We start from the raw sequence: 16,548 nt of genomic DNA, 5'->3' as shown, positions 1-16,548 counted from the left end.
TGATAACACTGGGCACAGGACAGGAGCCTCCTGGCACTTGGAGTCCTGCCTGGTGCCCACATGGGTGCTCTGACCTATGCATGGCACCTATTCAGAGGTGGCCACAGGGGGTTGGGGTGCAGGTTGCTTTCTGCAGGGCTCAGGCTAAGCGAGGCCTTTGCAGGGGGGTTATAGAATAGTCAACCTACACAGAGATGTGCCCTGGGTCTCACTCCCCAAGTCCCAAGGTCTTGGAGACCTCGCCCTCCCTATGGGCAACTCTCAGGGAGAAGAACACTGGGAAAATGGGGACGATCTGACATTTGGGCATCAGGTGCAGTCTGGGGCCCCCACTGCCTGCGGACATTCATGATCAGGAGGAGGGAGGCAGGAGGGGGAGTCTGACCAGCTGACCAGTCCCACGAGAGACCCAGCTGGAGAGGAGAAGATTGAAAACTTGCCTCAGTCCTGGAGGACACACCGAGGTGCTCGCCTCGTGCTAACTGCTATGCCCAGGGCAAAGGGCTCTTGTTGAATTGCCCCATTTCCTGGCCATGGTCACCAGCTAGTAAGAGCCGACCCAAGCCCACCAGGCTGTGTTGCTGGAACTTCTTTTGTGTGGACCCAGAAATCAGGGTTAGGACCCGGGACAGAAATCACACAGAGTTAAATCGAGACCAATATTAGCAAGATAGAAATCTCTGTCACAGCTGTCTGCAAGTGGATTAAGTTGTCTTTTAAAGCAACAAGAGCCCTGTGCCGGGAGGGGGGGTGTTTAATAGGGGTCACGCGGCTCTGACGGGGTCAAGTGCATGTATAAAGGTCAACAGCAGAACCGGGGTTCCCGCCTGGTTTATCATGCAGTTGCTCTGGTGTGCTGGGCACTCCCCCTGGCTCAGCTGAAACATGCCTAACTTTTTCAGAAGGAGTTTTACTAACCAGGCTCTGTGCGCCTCCGATGAGGGTGTCAGGGCCCACGGGGCCTGCGTCACATGCCTGGGCCTGGCCGGTGAGCCTGCAGGGGCTTTGCTGGCAGGCAACTCCCAGGAGCCTCTGGGGAGAACAAATGACCGAGTGTGTCGGGGCAGTGGACTCCTCAGGGCCACCACCACCAAGAGACCAGGGAATGGTGTCACCCCTAAACTCCTAGGCACAGAGTGGGCAAGCAGGCCCCCAGGCAGAGCAGAGTCACGGGTCCCCTCCTGGCCCGACTCTCAGGGGGGGGAGACCACGTCTCCTAACAGAGGCCGGGAATGGCCGGAGACGCAGGGCACCCGCAGGGGCAAGGCCACGGCCCACAGGGACGCAGGGTTCTGAGGGGTAGTCACGCACGGACATCCTCAAGCTGTGGCCTGGGGTGCCAGCCTTTGCTGCTAGGAGGGCCTGCTCTGCAGCGCAGGGCACAGTGGGGTCAGGAGGGGCGAACAAAGCAACCCCAAAGTCAAAAATGGAAAAGCTGGCAGCAAATGGACTTCCTGTCCTGACACGTTGGCTCACAAATAGCCGCGGCCGCAGCCTACAGGAACCGCTCCCTCTTCCTCACCTGCCCCTCCGCGACGCCCACCCTCGCAGGACTTTTGGCACAGTCTTCCCCTGGGGCGGGGGGGCGGGCACCCTCTCCACTGTCACCAGAGGGTGCACGCCAGGCCCCGTTGGTCTGAGGCGTCCATCCTAAGAAATGACCTCAGCCTGGCCCACACACCAGCAGGCCGGCATTTCAGGGGGAGAGGTCAGAGGACCCTCCCTGGCTGGGTCCTCCTCAGGCCAAAGGAGCCACTCCCCAGCAGGAGAGAGCCGGGGGAGCCCAGGTTTCCCGTGACACAGGCTGGAGTCGTCTGGGAATTGAGTCCGCTGGAAAAACGGAAGAAGTTCTCCATGCAACACGGGGTCCACTCTGCACCCACACTGTCCCAAACCTGGGGCTTCAGAGTGTGATTTTACGGAAAATGTCCTGTTTCCCCCACTTCCTGATTCTCCCAGGAGCTGTCATCCCTAATTACAATGCAGTTTATGACTAAGTTATAAGTAACTAAATAAAAGGACGAAGAAACCAGACACAGACTGTTTCCATGTCTCAGGGTGGAACAGCACACCCTGGAGATGAGAAGGGAGAAGGAGATAACAGAGAGAGAGGCACTGGGCGGTGGAGGGCAGGGGTGAGGGCACAGAGCCTGTGCACGAGGTCAGAACGGAGTCCCACTAGGGCAGGAAGGAGGAGCAGCCACGAGCGATGGCCTACCCCTGCGGCCACTCAGGCTGCCCACCCACAGCGGGTGGGACTCTCCAAGGGCTTCCCTGCCCACGGGTCCCTGCCTGTTCACACTGCCAGGCGGGCCCGCACCCCCTAGAGGAGGGAGTCTCTGCCCCCATCCCGCCCTGGGCCGCCTGGCAATAGCCTTGGCCGTGGGAGCCACCTGCGGACCCGCGGTGGCCAAGGAGGACAGCACGTTCTCACCTCCCAGCTCAGCTTCTGGAGACTGGGGCCAAGTCCCCAGGGACAGAGGAGTGTGGACTGCCGGGTCCCAGAGCCCCGCAGGTGTCCCGCACAGTGGCTGAAGGGCCAAGGAAACTGCTCAGGTCACCCCTCACCTCAGAACCCCGATTGTCTGGCCGGTGGCTCTTCGTGCTCACATAAAAGTCCTGCGGCCAGTGGGGAAGAGGACCAGCCCAGGCTGGAGTCCCCAACAGCCTGGTCCACGGAGGCCCCTCACAGCTAGATGGTAAGAGGAGCCCTTCAGAAGGCTGGGCTCTGAGGGAGAATGAAGGGGGAACTAAGACGTTCCATTTCACTTTCCAAACCCTGTTGCTACAAAATGTGACTTCTTGTGATAAATGAAAAGAGGCTTTGTTAAGGGTGAACATTAATCCCAGCAGTTCAAGAGGCTGAGGCACGAGGATCGTGAGTTCAAAGCCAGCCTCAGCAACTTAGAAAGCCCTAAGAAACTCAGGAGACCCTGTCCCTAAATAAAATACAAAAAAAAAAAGGCTGGGGATGTGGCTCAGTGGTCGAGTGCCCCTGAATTCAATCCTCAGTACCCTGCCCCATGCAAATTATGTATGCATACGCATTCTCATGGTAGGAAATACAATAAATGTAATGAAAAATGTACACATAACATCACACAAAGAAAACAACTTGATGTTTTTATGTATTTCTCAAGCATTTCTATGCATATTTTTTATATATATATATCTCTATATTTTTACATTTGGGGACTTTTTTTATATCTTGATTTTTATTTATTTATTTTTATGTGGTGCTGGGGATCCAACCCAGTGCCTCACACTTTCAAGGCAAGCACTCTACCACTGAGCCACAACCACAGGCCCATTTGGTGACATTTTATATAACACTATTTTGTGTGCTCCTTTTTCAAATATTGCATTGTGACTTTTTCCCCATCTCATAGTCTTGGAAAGGTTGACTTTTGGTGGGAGTACTGGGGCTTGAACCCAGGGGTGCTCTATCACTGAGCCACATCCCCTGCATTTCTGAGATAGGGTCTCATCAACCTGCCGAGGCTGGCCTTGAACTTGCTCTTCTCCTGTCTCAGCCTCCCCAGTTCCTGGGATCACAGGTGTGTGCCATCATATGAGGAAGGTGACGGAAGGTTGATTTTTTGAATCATTGCCTAACAACCCACTGTGTGGATGCGGTGTAACATTTAATAATTTAAATCCTAGACATTCACTTAGTTTCTGATTCACTGCTGTCATAAAGGCGAAGCCATGGTGAAGAATCAGGATGTGAACTGGTTATTTCGTTAAAGCAGCTTCCTGGAAGGATTAGTGGATTAAAGTGGTGACCTTGCAAAGGCGCCTGTGACAAACTGTGGTGCTCCGGAAAGATGGTGCCCATTTCCTTCTGGCTTTCCACCCCCACTACCAACAGGAAGAACTTTCCCCAGCACTGAGTTGTATCTGTCTAGACTTTTGTCAGTTTCGGAGGAGAACAAGCAATCTTGCAGCGGGCTCCATACACGTCGTGTGTTTCACTTATTGGCTTCTGTGTCTCTTCCTCTGTGTCTTTTTTTTGTTGGGTTTTAAGTGGGAAAGTGAATTCTGATTGGCTTCCGACGCTGCCAGACGCTATTTACCTCTTGTCACGTTTGCCACAAATAGTTTTCCTAGGTAACATTTTCTTTGCAAATAATTTTTTTTTGGAGGACAGAAAGCTAAAATTGTACGTATGATGTAATCAAATACAGTGTTGTTTTTTTTTTTTCCTTTCATCTTTCTTCTCTTCTGAGATTTTATGCCTAACGGTTCTTTTCTCATTCCAGGATTGATTAAATATTCACTTTGATTTCTGGATCCTGTTCATGGTTTCTCTTACATCTGACTCAGTCCACCTGGAATTTATTTCGGTGACTAATGAGAGGTGGGATTCTGATTTGGTTTTTCCTTCCAAGTTTCCAATTTCCCTATTAACAGTTATTGAATAATCTATTGCTTCCCGATTGGTTTTCTCTCTCTTATGCGGGGTTCCTACACACTAGGTTTATCTCAGGGTCATCCATTGGATTTCACTGATCTGTCATTCCTCATTTCGCATTGTCACCAGAGGGACAAAATTATTCTTCTTTTCCATTTATTTACGTGTTCTAAGTAGTTATACATGACAGTAGTATGCATTTTAACACCTCATACATAAATGAAGTGCAACTTCTCCTTCTTCTGGTTGTACGGGATGCAGAATCACCCGAGCTGTGTGATCATGTATGTATGTAGGGTCATGATGTCCAGTTCATTCCACTGACTTCCCACCTCCATACCCACAAAATTATTCTCAGTTTTATGATACATTTTAATATCTAGAAGAGAAATGTCCTCAATCTTCTCCTCTTTTCAAAGAGTTGAGCTATTCTCGTTTATTAAAGCATTCTCTGAATCAGCATTCTCCTTTTAAATTTTCTAATTTTCTTTGTGTTTCTAACATAACATTTGACTACATTTAATTACAAATTGGTATCTTTCGGATTTATACATTGAGTCTAAATGAATTTTTTTTCAGTGCTGGGATCAAACCCATGTACTAGGCAAGTGCTCTGTCTCTGAGCTATACCCCTAGCCTATATGTTCTTTCTGTTTTAAAAATTCATTTTTTTCTGATTTTCTCTTTGTTATAAATTTAATCTGCTCTCCTGAGAATTGGAGTTTTGTTGTTGTTGTTGTTATTCTAATGAATATAATTTCTTTTCCTTCTTTATTTTTTTTTAAAGAATGAAAAACTTTTTCAAAATCGGTGTAGAACTTTGGTCACAACATAAGTTTTGATACATAAGATGACCATTGTGGTAATTTTCTAAATAGTCTTTAGTGGTAGTTTTGAGTGATTTGCTGACGGGGTTGTAACTGAGGAGATTGTTTCAAAAACCTCCCCATATGTTTCCTTTTAATTAAAGTTTATGGCGTGTAGTCAGAGAACATGGCCTGAGCAATTTTTCTAATGTTTTGAAATGTGTTGCCAAGAAGTTGATTGATTTTTATAAATGCTTAAAAAGAGATATATTATGTGTGTATGGGCTTCAAAGTTCAAGATTTCTAATTAATTAAGACATTTAGTAATTCAGATTCTCAATATCTTCTTTTTGCATAAAAGTTCAATCTTATTGCACATAATACTTTCATCCCTATTAAGTGTTTCCTTTCCGTCAGTTAATGATTTCTGCTTTGAATTACACTTGGTTTTAAGTGAGGTTTTTTTACTCGATTGCCCTGTGATCTGCATTTATATAACAAATAATCTTTGCCTTTCATTTTTTTTTTCTAGATTTGAGGTATCTCTTTTATAAATAGTGTAAAAATACATTTATTTTTAAATCCCATTTAAGTAAGAGACTTTTTTTCTTTTTTCTTTTTGGTATTAGGGATTGAACCCAGGGGCACTGAACCACCAAGACACATTCCCCAGCCCTTTTTATGTTTTATTGAGCCAGAATCTTGCCAGGTTCCTTAGGGCCTGGGTAAATTGCTGAGGCTGGCTTTGAACTTGGGATCCTCCTGCCTCGGCCCCCTGAACTGCTGGGATGGAGGTGTGTGCCACTCCTGCCCAGACCTTGCCTTTAATTGAGGAAGTAAACTCATTTATGTTGAATGCTATGTATCTTTCCTTCCTTCCTTTCTTTCTGTACTGGGATTGAACCCAGGGTGCTCTCCCACTGAGGAGCTACATTCCCAGCCCTTTGTATGTTTTGTAATTTTGAGACTAGATTTTGCTAAGGGGCCCAGGCTGATTTCCCCTCCTGCTTCTTTATTTTTTCTGTCTTAGCTTTGTGGGCTCGAATGTTGTTTGGAAGGGGCATGTTCAGGAGACCAGAAAAAGTGGGGCTCCGGAGCAGGGTGTCAGGACCTCAGCTCTGCTGCGCCCTGGCTCTGCGACCTGCTGCACACAGTAGGTGCTCTGGGTCTCCACTTCCTCAGGTGTGGAGGGAGACAGAACAGCCCTCCCACCTCACGAAGCTGGGTCACAGGTCTCTTGAAATAATACATGGCTGAGGCGACTGTTATCTTCATTGTTATTCCTTTAAAACTCAACCTTTCCTTTAGGCTTAAACAGTGATTCCCATGATATTTCTCTAATTATTAAATATGAGTGATAGGGACTTAAAACATTTTCCTCTACCACATAAGACGGTGAATTCAGCAGCCGTGTACTAATCCCTTCTAGCCCTCTCCTCTCAAAATTTTAATCTGAGGATTTCTAACCCTCTAATTACTACTGAATGATTGTTTTTACTTCATGCATCCGCTCTTTCCGGAATCCTTTTCTTTGACATTAGAATCTGCTTTGGCGAACATGCACAAGTTAGTCTTCGCCTCATTTTTTCCTGGTTTCTGTGCTGTTCACCTACCTTTCTTTCACGCCATTCCATCCCGATCGTCACTGTGGTCCTCCCTTGGTCAACCAGTCTTCAGGTTCCCCTCTCAGGTGTAGACTGTTCTCCTTCCGAGCCCACGAAACTCTAAGAAGGACTTCTGGTCTTCTTTTATTGCTTCCCATGACAGGGTGTGTCCACATCCTGAGACCTCGTGGAGGTCTGCGAATGCCTCCTGGGATTGGGAGCTCCTGAGGAAAAGTCAGTTCTGGGCTGCCCGAGCGCCTCTAAAACCGTCAGCCTTATGATTTAAGAACTTTTCCAGAAAAAGAACATATCAGGATGTGGGCAGGGATGGTTCCTCTCTGTCCTTCCCACTGGAAAGCTGGGAACCTTTCTGAGCTGCCTGTTCTCATCTACCGTCCTGCACATCCCTCCCCTGGGCCAATCCTGGAAAAGTTTTCTTTGTGTATATCTTTGATTATGGTTTTATTCAAATCGTTCTGGTTTTATCCTCTGATACAACTCTAGTGTTGTCCTTGACCTGGACGTGTAACCCCAACTCTGTTCTGTCCACCCTTCCTCTCATCCTCTCTGCTTCCTGAGAGATCTTTAGGTCTGTCCTCCACATGCCACATAATTTTTTTAAAAATTCAGTGTCATTGATGTGAATTTCCTTTTTTTGCAAAAACAATGTAGGTCTGCTTATGGGTGCCAGGTACATTTTCATGTCCTCTCTCTGCACTCTTCTTCCTCATCACAGAGACTGGATTTTCTTGTACTGTTAGGAAACCTCCAAATCTTCTCCTGTTACTTTTGGTTTATCATAATTAAACATCCTTCCACATCTTCAAGATTATTTCCCTCTTCCTTAATGCTGCAGAGGATCCTGTCTGTTCCCCCGTGTCTGTGAGTGACCTCCCCAGACCCAGTACTGGCACAGATGGCCTTGCCTGTCCCCTGCCCTACCTGAGTCTGACTTTTCCTTTCCCCCACTAGAGGGCAGGATTCCTGGTCTAGCGGCTTGGTCCAACGTAGTGAATACTTTCTTATCCTCCCCAACTAGATCTCTGATGCCTTGAACCAGAGGTTTGCAAACTTTTACAACCATGGACTCCTACTGGTAAAAAAAAATTCTGAGCTTGCATCATCCCCCATTATACATAGATCATAAAAGGCACACGTGTCACTCTCTGCCTATATATTAAATACTCAGTTTGTGGGCTCGACTCGGGGGTTTCCATCCACCCCGTCAACGTACTCCATCCTGGAGACGATCTCTGAAGTCCCCTGTCAGAGGTGGCCGGAGGTTATGGGAGGACGGGGGCAGGAGGAAGCCCGGTGTCCTTGCTCTCCGCTGCTGGTGGGTGTCTGCAGCAGGGACAGAGGGGGCTGGAGGGAGAAAGCCCCTTGTTATCCTCCCTGGGATGGGAGAGGTGGCTCCGTGGGCATGAGATGAAGAACGCGCTGTTATTCTCCATCTCTAGAGTCCAGGGCTCCAGAATCAAATTCCTCATTCAAATGCCAATATGCGGGGGCGGGGTGTGTGAAAATTCCCACCATTACACCCCCAAACCTGCTGACCGCCCGGAAGGCCCAAGACACGGAGGCAGCCTGTGGGCGGATCCTGGAGCTGCAAGAGGGAAGGGTCCAGAGGGATGGAAGGCTGGGAGGTCATTTACAAAGCACAGCTCGGCCCACGTTATCAGGGTGGTGGGGGCCTGCTGCCCCTCCAAGGACAGAGACACAGGGGTGAGTGGCAGGTCGTGGTTCAGGGCACGCAGGGAAGCCGGCTTCCCTGACCCGCGGCATCGCACTGGGACCTGGGCCTCCGCTGGTCTCTCCCCTTGCAAGGCTGCCTGGCATTTGACAGTGTTTAATGAGGAGGTTCCTCTGGCAGCCCTGGGAGGCCTGTGGGAGGTGGGCACGCAGCCAGGAGAATCCCAGAGACTGCCGGGTGTGCAGCCGCCGGCCTCGGAACCGGTGATGTAATGCTCACTGGGGTCCCGGCAAAACAAGCCCCATGTTGTCACTGCCCCCTGGCAACCAGGCGCCACCCTCCCGACAGGGTGGCTGTTCCACACAAGGCGACCTCCCCTCCCTCCCTGCCAGGAGGAGATGGGAAAACCTTTATTGTCACATAAAAGCCAATCCAAGATATGAGAGATGTCTTTTAAAAATGCATCTTGCTGAAGAGGGATTTCCATAGCAACTTCAGATGCGTGTGTACACAACTAGAGATGAGTCCAGGCTGGCGAGGGACACCTGGGATGTGTGCAAGTCCTGCTCGGGGCATCAGCAGCCATGGGTTTTGCTAGAAGCTGTCATCCTGCTCTGTGACCCAGGGCAAGTCACTCACCCTCTCTGGTGTCAACAGTGATAGGTTCATAATCACATCAAGCCAGGAGAGATCAAGGTCCTCTCATCCATACCCCCCCTCAACACACCCAAGTTTGACGCTTCAGTCCCTCAAAGCATCCCACGCTCCCAGTTTCTGTCCAGTCTCTGGTTGAATAACTCCTGCCTCAAGGTCTCTGCCAGTCTTACTTATTATCTGACTTTGGGAAAGACAAGGATCATTCAAACTTGGTTCTAAAAGAAATCGGTTGGTCTTTGTAAGAGAAGAGCTTTGCCTAACTGGGGAATGTATGCACTCACTCATGTGTGCGTTCCCCACATCAGGTTCCTGGGGAAGTCCTTGAGATGCTGAGGTTTGGGGATGGGAGGTTTATTGGAACCGCTCACAGGGGCCTGGAGGAAGCAGGAGGAGCAGAGTCCTCCAGTCTCCTCTCAGGGACCCCAGATTTACCCTGCGACGCACTGCCCTGATAAGCTCAGAGACACCCGTTACCCCTGACCAAGGACTTGACCTGGAGCCAAGCAGTTGCCTTCAGCCTGGGCAGCCCTGGGAGGAGCAAGGCAGAGCCAACCCGACCCAGGCTGGGAGTGAGGCCGGGTCCTGGGGGAGCAGCTGGGCGAGCCCCACGTGTCCACTACTCACAGTGTGCTTGAATTGCAATGAGGCCAGCCCTGGAGACCGAGGGACACCGAGCGGACATCAGAGGCAGGCAAGGCAGGGGGACTGGGGTTCAAGTGTCAGTTTCAATGGCCCTGAGAGTCGCACTCTAAGAGAACTGGTAGAAGAGCCAAAGCCACGGTCCCCTCGTTAAGTGCAGGATCCAGTGGGCACACCAGGCTTCCCACTTCCTGGCTCTGTGACCCTGGCCAGTTATTTTACATCAGCAGACTCCAAAATGGGGACATCAAGGTCCTTCTGCCATCAGGTGTTGTGAGGACAAGTGGAGGGGCAGATGAAGCATCTGACATAGAGGTAGAACAGGGTAAAGCAGGAGCAATGACAATGTCCTCCCCTCCCATGTACACAGCCAAGTAGAAGACTTTTTGGCCAAATGGTTTTTCCACAAGAGAAGGGAAGACTTTATAAATTCGGATTAGTTCTTCGAGAGTTTTATTTTTTCTCCCATACTGGGGATTGAACTCAGGAGTGCTGTTCTACGAGGCTACATTCTTGGCCCTTTTTATTTTGAGACAGGATCTCACCAAGTTGCAGAGGCTGGCCTCAAGCTTTCGATCCTCCTGCCTCAGCCTTCCCAAGTTGCTGGGATTATAGGCGTGCGCCACTGTGCCAGGCTTTTGTTCTTTGCTTCTCCGTGCCTTTGCCTTGGTCCTGGGGTGGGGCTGGTGAGTCATGTTTGCAGAGAGAGGCCGGGGTGTTGGGGAGGCCCAGGCTCAATTCACCCTGAGTTTGGAAACTATGAAGGGCCATTCACTATCAAGGAAAATGCAACAGAGTGTTTTGCAAACATGCTTTGAAACATGTTTACTTTCCAGTAAAAAAAAAAGAAAAAAAAAGTGACAGTTTCAATAAACAATGAAACTCATTTGTTGCATGTTCAAGCTCTTGGCTTATCTGAAATACATGCCAAGCCGAGATTGGGAAACACGGAAGACTTCAAACACCTTAAAGGGCTCCACTAATTCAGTTATGAGTGCTGTAGAAAACTTGACTTCCATCAACTAGAAAGGAAAACAGGACGCGTACAGGCCACTGTATGGCGTGGGTCTGTTCTAATTATAAATAACAGCCACGAAATTCCCAAGAGTTATGCAGGAACCTACGCAATTCCTATTAATAATTTTTACTACCACTGTATGACAATACACAGCTCATATACATCACCTAGGGTGACTCTAATAATAAGTCCTGCAAAGCGGGCACTATTATCTCTGCTCACAGTTGAGAATGTTGAAGCCCAGAAAGGTAAGTCTCTCCACTACAGGAAGAGTGTCAGCAGAACGTGGAGCCCACTGGGAGCACGTGTTGAGACTTCAGTTCCCACGCAAGGACAGGGGTCTGAATATCTGGTATCCTGTGGCCCTGGGCTCTATCTGTGAGAAAGTTCTCACTTCACTGGTTTTCAGAGACTAAACCTGCCACCCTTAAAGAGACCGGTCTGCTCAGCAGAATATCCTCTCCATTTGACTATGTCTCACTGGCCAAAAAAAATCTGAAAGAAATCTACAAACAGAACATCTCAAAATAGGTGGGAAATGGGGTTCAAAGCACCCACGTGAGATACAGTAAGGCTAACTCTTCTCCACACTTCTTTGCCTTGTTTTATCTCGGCTAGGTTCCCCGTGCAGAGGTGATTTGACGATAAAATTGTAAAACATTGATGAATGGAGGAAGACTACCAGGATTTGTGTAAACTACAGAAGATGCTTTCTGACATGACATTTTTTTTTCTCCTGTGAACATATCTTTATTCTATTTCAATTTATCCTCACTTTCAAATGAGAAAACTGAAGCTCAGAGAGGTTAAGTAACTTGACCTCTGTCTCACAGCAACTTAGGGGCAGAGTCCAAGTTTCTAATCAAGGTTTGGACTCCATATGTGCAATCAGATTAAAAAGAATATCCAGGCCCAGCTTGAAAGGGAGAGAAGTCACAGAGGTCAGCCTGAAGGTGGTGGCCAAGGGAGGGAGCAAGGGTCCTAACCTTGAGCCCTGATGGTGGCTACTCTGGGGAACTGGCATGATGTTGCAGAGCCTGGGATCTCCGTGAGGCCACCTCCCCCTTCTCTCCCATCTGCCACTTCTCTGAATCACGGCCCAATCTATCCCATCCGTGAAGTGCTTCTCAACCTTTAAGGTGCCCGCCAAGCTGGCCCCACCTCAGCAGCTCTGGGGGAAGGCAGGGTTCTGCCTGGTAACAGATGACCCGATGCTGACCCTGCAGAGCCGGGACCAACCCTTGGGGAGCAGGCGCCAGCGGGGTTGGGTGATGAAGAGGGTTTGAGGCGGATGCTGTTGAGAACCAGCTCACAGGCTGCATTCCTACGGTGGGCATCATTCAAGAGACACACAGGTGGCCAAGTGTGGGACCCAGTACGGGTCAACAATGTGACCAGGAGGTCTTGACACATTGGTGTACCCAGGGAGTGGGAGTCAGGAGTCTCCGGTGTCCCCGCCTTACCTGGGTGCCTGGGCTTCGGTATCCAGCGCAGGAAGGCCAGCTGCGCCCCCTGGGCCCACCGGCTCCCGGGAGGGGCTGGGCAGTCCTCCTCCGAGCACACCCTGGGCCTCCCGCTCCTCCTCCCTTACCTGGCGGCTCTGCTCAGGGCCCCGTGGGGAGGACAGGACGCTGGGAGTACCTTTCGCAGACTCGCACGGTCCAGGCGGCGATGATCCACAGGGAGATGCTGAAGACTAGCAGCACGGTGCCGGGGCAGATGGTCATGAGCGTCTTCATGACGAAGCGCGTGTTGAAGTTGATCTTGTTGAGCGCCCCGATGCTGCGGGAGGAGGCGTCCGTGAAGAGCTTGCTGTGCAGCAGCATGACGCGCGCGATCAGGTAGAGGCGCAGGAACATGGGGATGGACAGGATGATGTCCACGTCGGCCTCGGCCCGCGACGGCGTGTAGGAGAAGGCCAGGCGCGCCGTCCAGAAGAACTTGTACTCGCCGGGGATGGGGTGGATGGCGCACACCAGCATCTCCAGGCTGATGTAGAGGATGCGCTCGTAGGTCATGGCTATGCGCCAGTCGTCCGCGCCGTTGTCGATCACGAAGAGCTGCGGGAGCACACAGGGTTAGTTGGCGGGGCCAGCACTGGGCGCCACAGCAGGGCTCAGGGGGCGGGCGGCTGCCGGGCACGGGTCAGCCGGCACCTCGGGCCTCCCACAGGGGCCTCGCTTTCCTCCTCCGGAAACGGTTTCCTGGGATGTTGGGATTTACTAGGGGTGGAGCTCCGTAGTGAAGTGCCTTCCTAACATGTCTGAGGTCCGTCCCCTGCACCACGGAAGAACAAAGCCGGAGAGTCCTTCATTCACAACAAGGAAACCCCAGGCGCTGGGTAAGGGCTTGGTGGTAGGTAGGGCGCCTGCCTGGCATCCCTGAGGCCCTGGGCCTGACCCGCGGCACCAAGAAGGGGGGAATTCCCCAAGTGTTAAGTGTCATTTGAAGGCAGATGTGAGGACTGTGGCTGGGGGGGGCCTTCCTGCCCATCCTGCCCCCCCCCCAGGGAGCGGGGCTGGAGGTTGGACTGATCATGGGTGACCAGTGACTTATTCAGTTCCACCTGCGCAATGAGATCTCCATAAAAACCAAAGGACAGGTCCGGAGAGCCTCCTATTGCAAACCCATGGAAGTAGCTGGAAGATGGCCCCCCTAGAAAGGCCTGGAGCTCTGGGCCCTTCCCCCATGCAGTGCCCTCTGGATCTCTTCCCTCTGACTCTTCATCTGCGATATACTCTGTCATAAACCAGCAACTGTGTCCTCTGAGCTCTGTAAATTTCTCTAGCAAATTCATCAAATCTAAGGAGGAGACCATGGGAGCCCTGGTTGAGAGCGGATTGGTCAGAACCACAAGGGGGGCTCTGAAGTGGGGGTGGTATGGCAGGACTGGGCCCTTAGCCTGTGCCGTGTAATGCTAACTTCAGGTAGGTACTGTTCAAACTGAGCTGAACCCCAGGTCACCCAAGGGTGTCCGCGGGAGAATTGCTTGCCGTCTGGACAAGAACTCCACCAATGGGGTGAGCAGAGTGTTCTGTGTTGCGGGAGGGAATTGGGAGGAGAGAACAGTTGGGTAGGTTTGGGCTATACACTTCTCAGGTCCCTTCCAGTCTGAAGGTGCCAGACCCCCAAACTGGCCACTCCGTGACAAGGAGCAAGAACAGCTCTTGACTATTAAAAACACATCCCACCAGGCCCAGAGCTTGGAGGAGGCTGCAGAGATCAAAATTGAAGTTTCCTGCATGAGTGAACTCACAAGGGCTGGCACAGAGTCCTGCTCCCCGCTCAGAGCAGGGACCCGCGAGTGTCTGCTGGCAGTGCTGTGCTCCGGGTGTGCCATGAAGCGTTCCTGGCATGGGCTTTGGAGAGGGCTGCCTGATCTTAGCACTAATGTGCTCTGTGATCTTGTGTAAGTCACCGAACTTCTCTGTGCCTCACCAAATTAAGTTACTGTACATGTGAGTATGTCACACTGAGTCCCACTGTCATGTATAACTATAACGCACAGTAAATTTAAAAAAGATAATATTGGGGCAGGGCTGGCGAAAGACGGCTGATTTAGTCTGGAAATACAGGCTCCCCTCAGGGGGAGTCAGTGAGACGGAGGGAGGTGGGGGTGGCGGATTGGCCAAAGACTGAGCTAAGCCTCCCTCCCCTCCCTTCACTCTGCCCAGGGGCATTAGGGACAAGAGGCTCTTCACTCTGTCCATCCCATTGCTCCTTCAAGGGTCTGGGCGCAAGGAAGCTTCTGCTACGTTTGTTTGCTTTGTAACCAGGGATTGAACCCAGGGGCTTAACCACTGAGCCACATCCCCAGCCCTTTTTATGTTTCTACTTTGAGACAGGGTCTCACTAAGTTACCTAGGGCCTCCCTAAGTTGCTGAGGTGGCTTTGAACCGACACCCTCCTGCCTCAGCCTGCAGAGTCGCTGGGGTTACAGGCGTGCGCCACCGGGTCCGGCCTTCTGCTCTGTTTTGGTGTCAGTCATCAAGTACCCCCTCTTCCCCCTCACCCGCTGCCCTGCCCACAGACACCAGGACCCAGGAGAGAGCCTGTGCTGTCCAGGCCTGAGGCCTCTAAGAAGAAGCAGGATCCATCAAGGGGTCGCCATCATGTCTGAATGAATTCAAGGCAAACCTATCCAGTCCCGAGACGTGACAATAGGGGTCACCTTGGCTTGGGTATCTGCCTGGGGCACTTGTTCCAGGCAACTCAGCCAGGGCCAACGGGTAAAGGCTGCAGGAGGGAGGCCAAGCTGATGGTGGGTCTCTCTCCTTGCTGAGCCTGGTCCCTTCTCCCTGCCCAGGACCCTACGGATCCATAGTCACCTGTGAGTGAACTTCAGGGACCACGAAAGACCATTGACTCCTTCACTCAACAGCTGTGTGCTGAAGGCCCTCCATCTACGGTGGGGGTGGGATTCAGGGTGGGGGAAAGCCTGTGTGACCCGGGTCACCCCCGGTGAGGATGGTGGAGGGGAGGTAACGTCCACAATGGGAGCACCTGGCCAGGGCTCAACAGGAAGCTGTCATCGCAGAACGGGAGGCGCACAGCGCAGCACTACAGGGACATGCCCCTCCTTCTTCCCCAGGGCTGAGGAGCCCGGGTTTTCCCAGACGCAGGATCCCCCACCAATTAGAAAGACCTAATGGCCACTCCAAGGGTTCCCCCGGCTCCTAACTGCCACCCAACAGGCCGAGCCATGGCAACATGACTGTCTGGCCAAACTCTTCAAATATGAAATTAAAACCATCCACCCTGTAATACGAATCCCATCCGGTTACTATAGTAACTGGGTTCGCTCTGGGCAGGAACTGAAGCGATGAGTAACAGATTTCTTTGATTGCTTGATAGGGAACGGGACTGTATGCCATCTGATTGAAGGATAGGGGGACAGTGGCTCTGCCCTGCTTGGTGGGAGGGTACAGGTCCCAGGGCCTCTCAGGTGTCCTGGTGCAGGTGGGGGAGGGGGGTCTAGTGGATTTGGAGGCTTGTGAGCTCCCACCCGTGTTTTAGCCACGTTATCTTAGGCCAGTCACAGGACTCAGCGCGGCCTGCTTGCCCATCAGTATCACAGGGTAGTGACCTTGACCTTGCCTGCCCCACGGGATCAGTGCTAGGCGCCCTCAACATAGATAACAACGGGATTGTGCTTTGCCGACTACTCTGAAAAGTGAGGGACCCTTGAGGCGGCTGCCTGAGGGCGCTGGACGGGAGGCATCCCTTGGAAGCCTCTGGTTGGCGAGGTTTGGTGGATCTTCCAGAACACCCACGTCTGTCCCATATGAGGACACCCAATGCCTTCTACTTTCTGACCCCTGGAATCTGGGCTCTCCAAACCTGTCCTTGCTCCCCTTCAATTGAGGACAGATAACAGCCACCGCCCTCCTGCTTCCCCACCCAGCACCCTGTTCGTTCCTTGAAAAGCCCAAATCTCAATCATGTATTCGTTTGACTTTTTCAGGGTTTTGTCTGTCTCTCCCCTTAGACTTATTGTTTTCAACTTGTCTGTACATTTGAATCACTTGGAAATCCCATTTTTAAAAATCCCATACCCAGGGGCTGGGATTGTGGCTCAGCGGTAGAGCGCTCGCCTATCATGTGCGAGGCCTTGGGTTCGATCCTCAGCACCACATCAAAAATAAATGAATGGAATAAAGGTATTGTGTCCAACTACAACTAAAAAAATAAATATATAAAAAAAATCCCATATCCAG

General features: G+C 51.1%; 1 protein-coding gene across 2 annotated transcripts in view; it reads right to left on the bottom strand.

The window, feature by feature from the left end:
• Kcnn3 (potassium calcium-activated channel subfamily N member 3) overlaps positions 1 to 16,548 on the bottom strand; it is a 150,927-nt gene that overhangs the window by 40,695 nt on the left and 93,684 nt on the right. For both annotated transcript variants that reach the window (XM_048814767.1, XM_015502815.2), the window contains exon 3: positions 12,473 to 12,891. In XM_048814767.1, coding sequence (XP_048670724.1) covers positions 12,473 to 12,891 — 419 coding nt within the window. The remainder of the gene's footprint in view (positions 1 to 12,472; positions 12,892 to 16,548) is intronic.

This window comes from Marmota marmota, unplaced genomic scaffold, assembly GCF_001458135.2.
Source record: "Marmota marmota marmota unplaced genomic scaffold, marMar, whole genome shotgun sequence".
NCBI lineage: Eukaryota > Metazoa > Chordata > Mammalia > Rodentia > Sciuridae > Marmota > Marmota marmota.
Note: the sequence above shows the minus strand (reverse complement) of the source record. Positions and strands in the feature narration are given on the sequence as shown.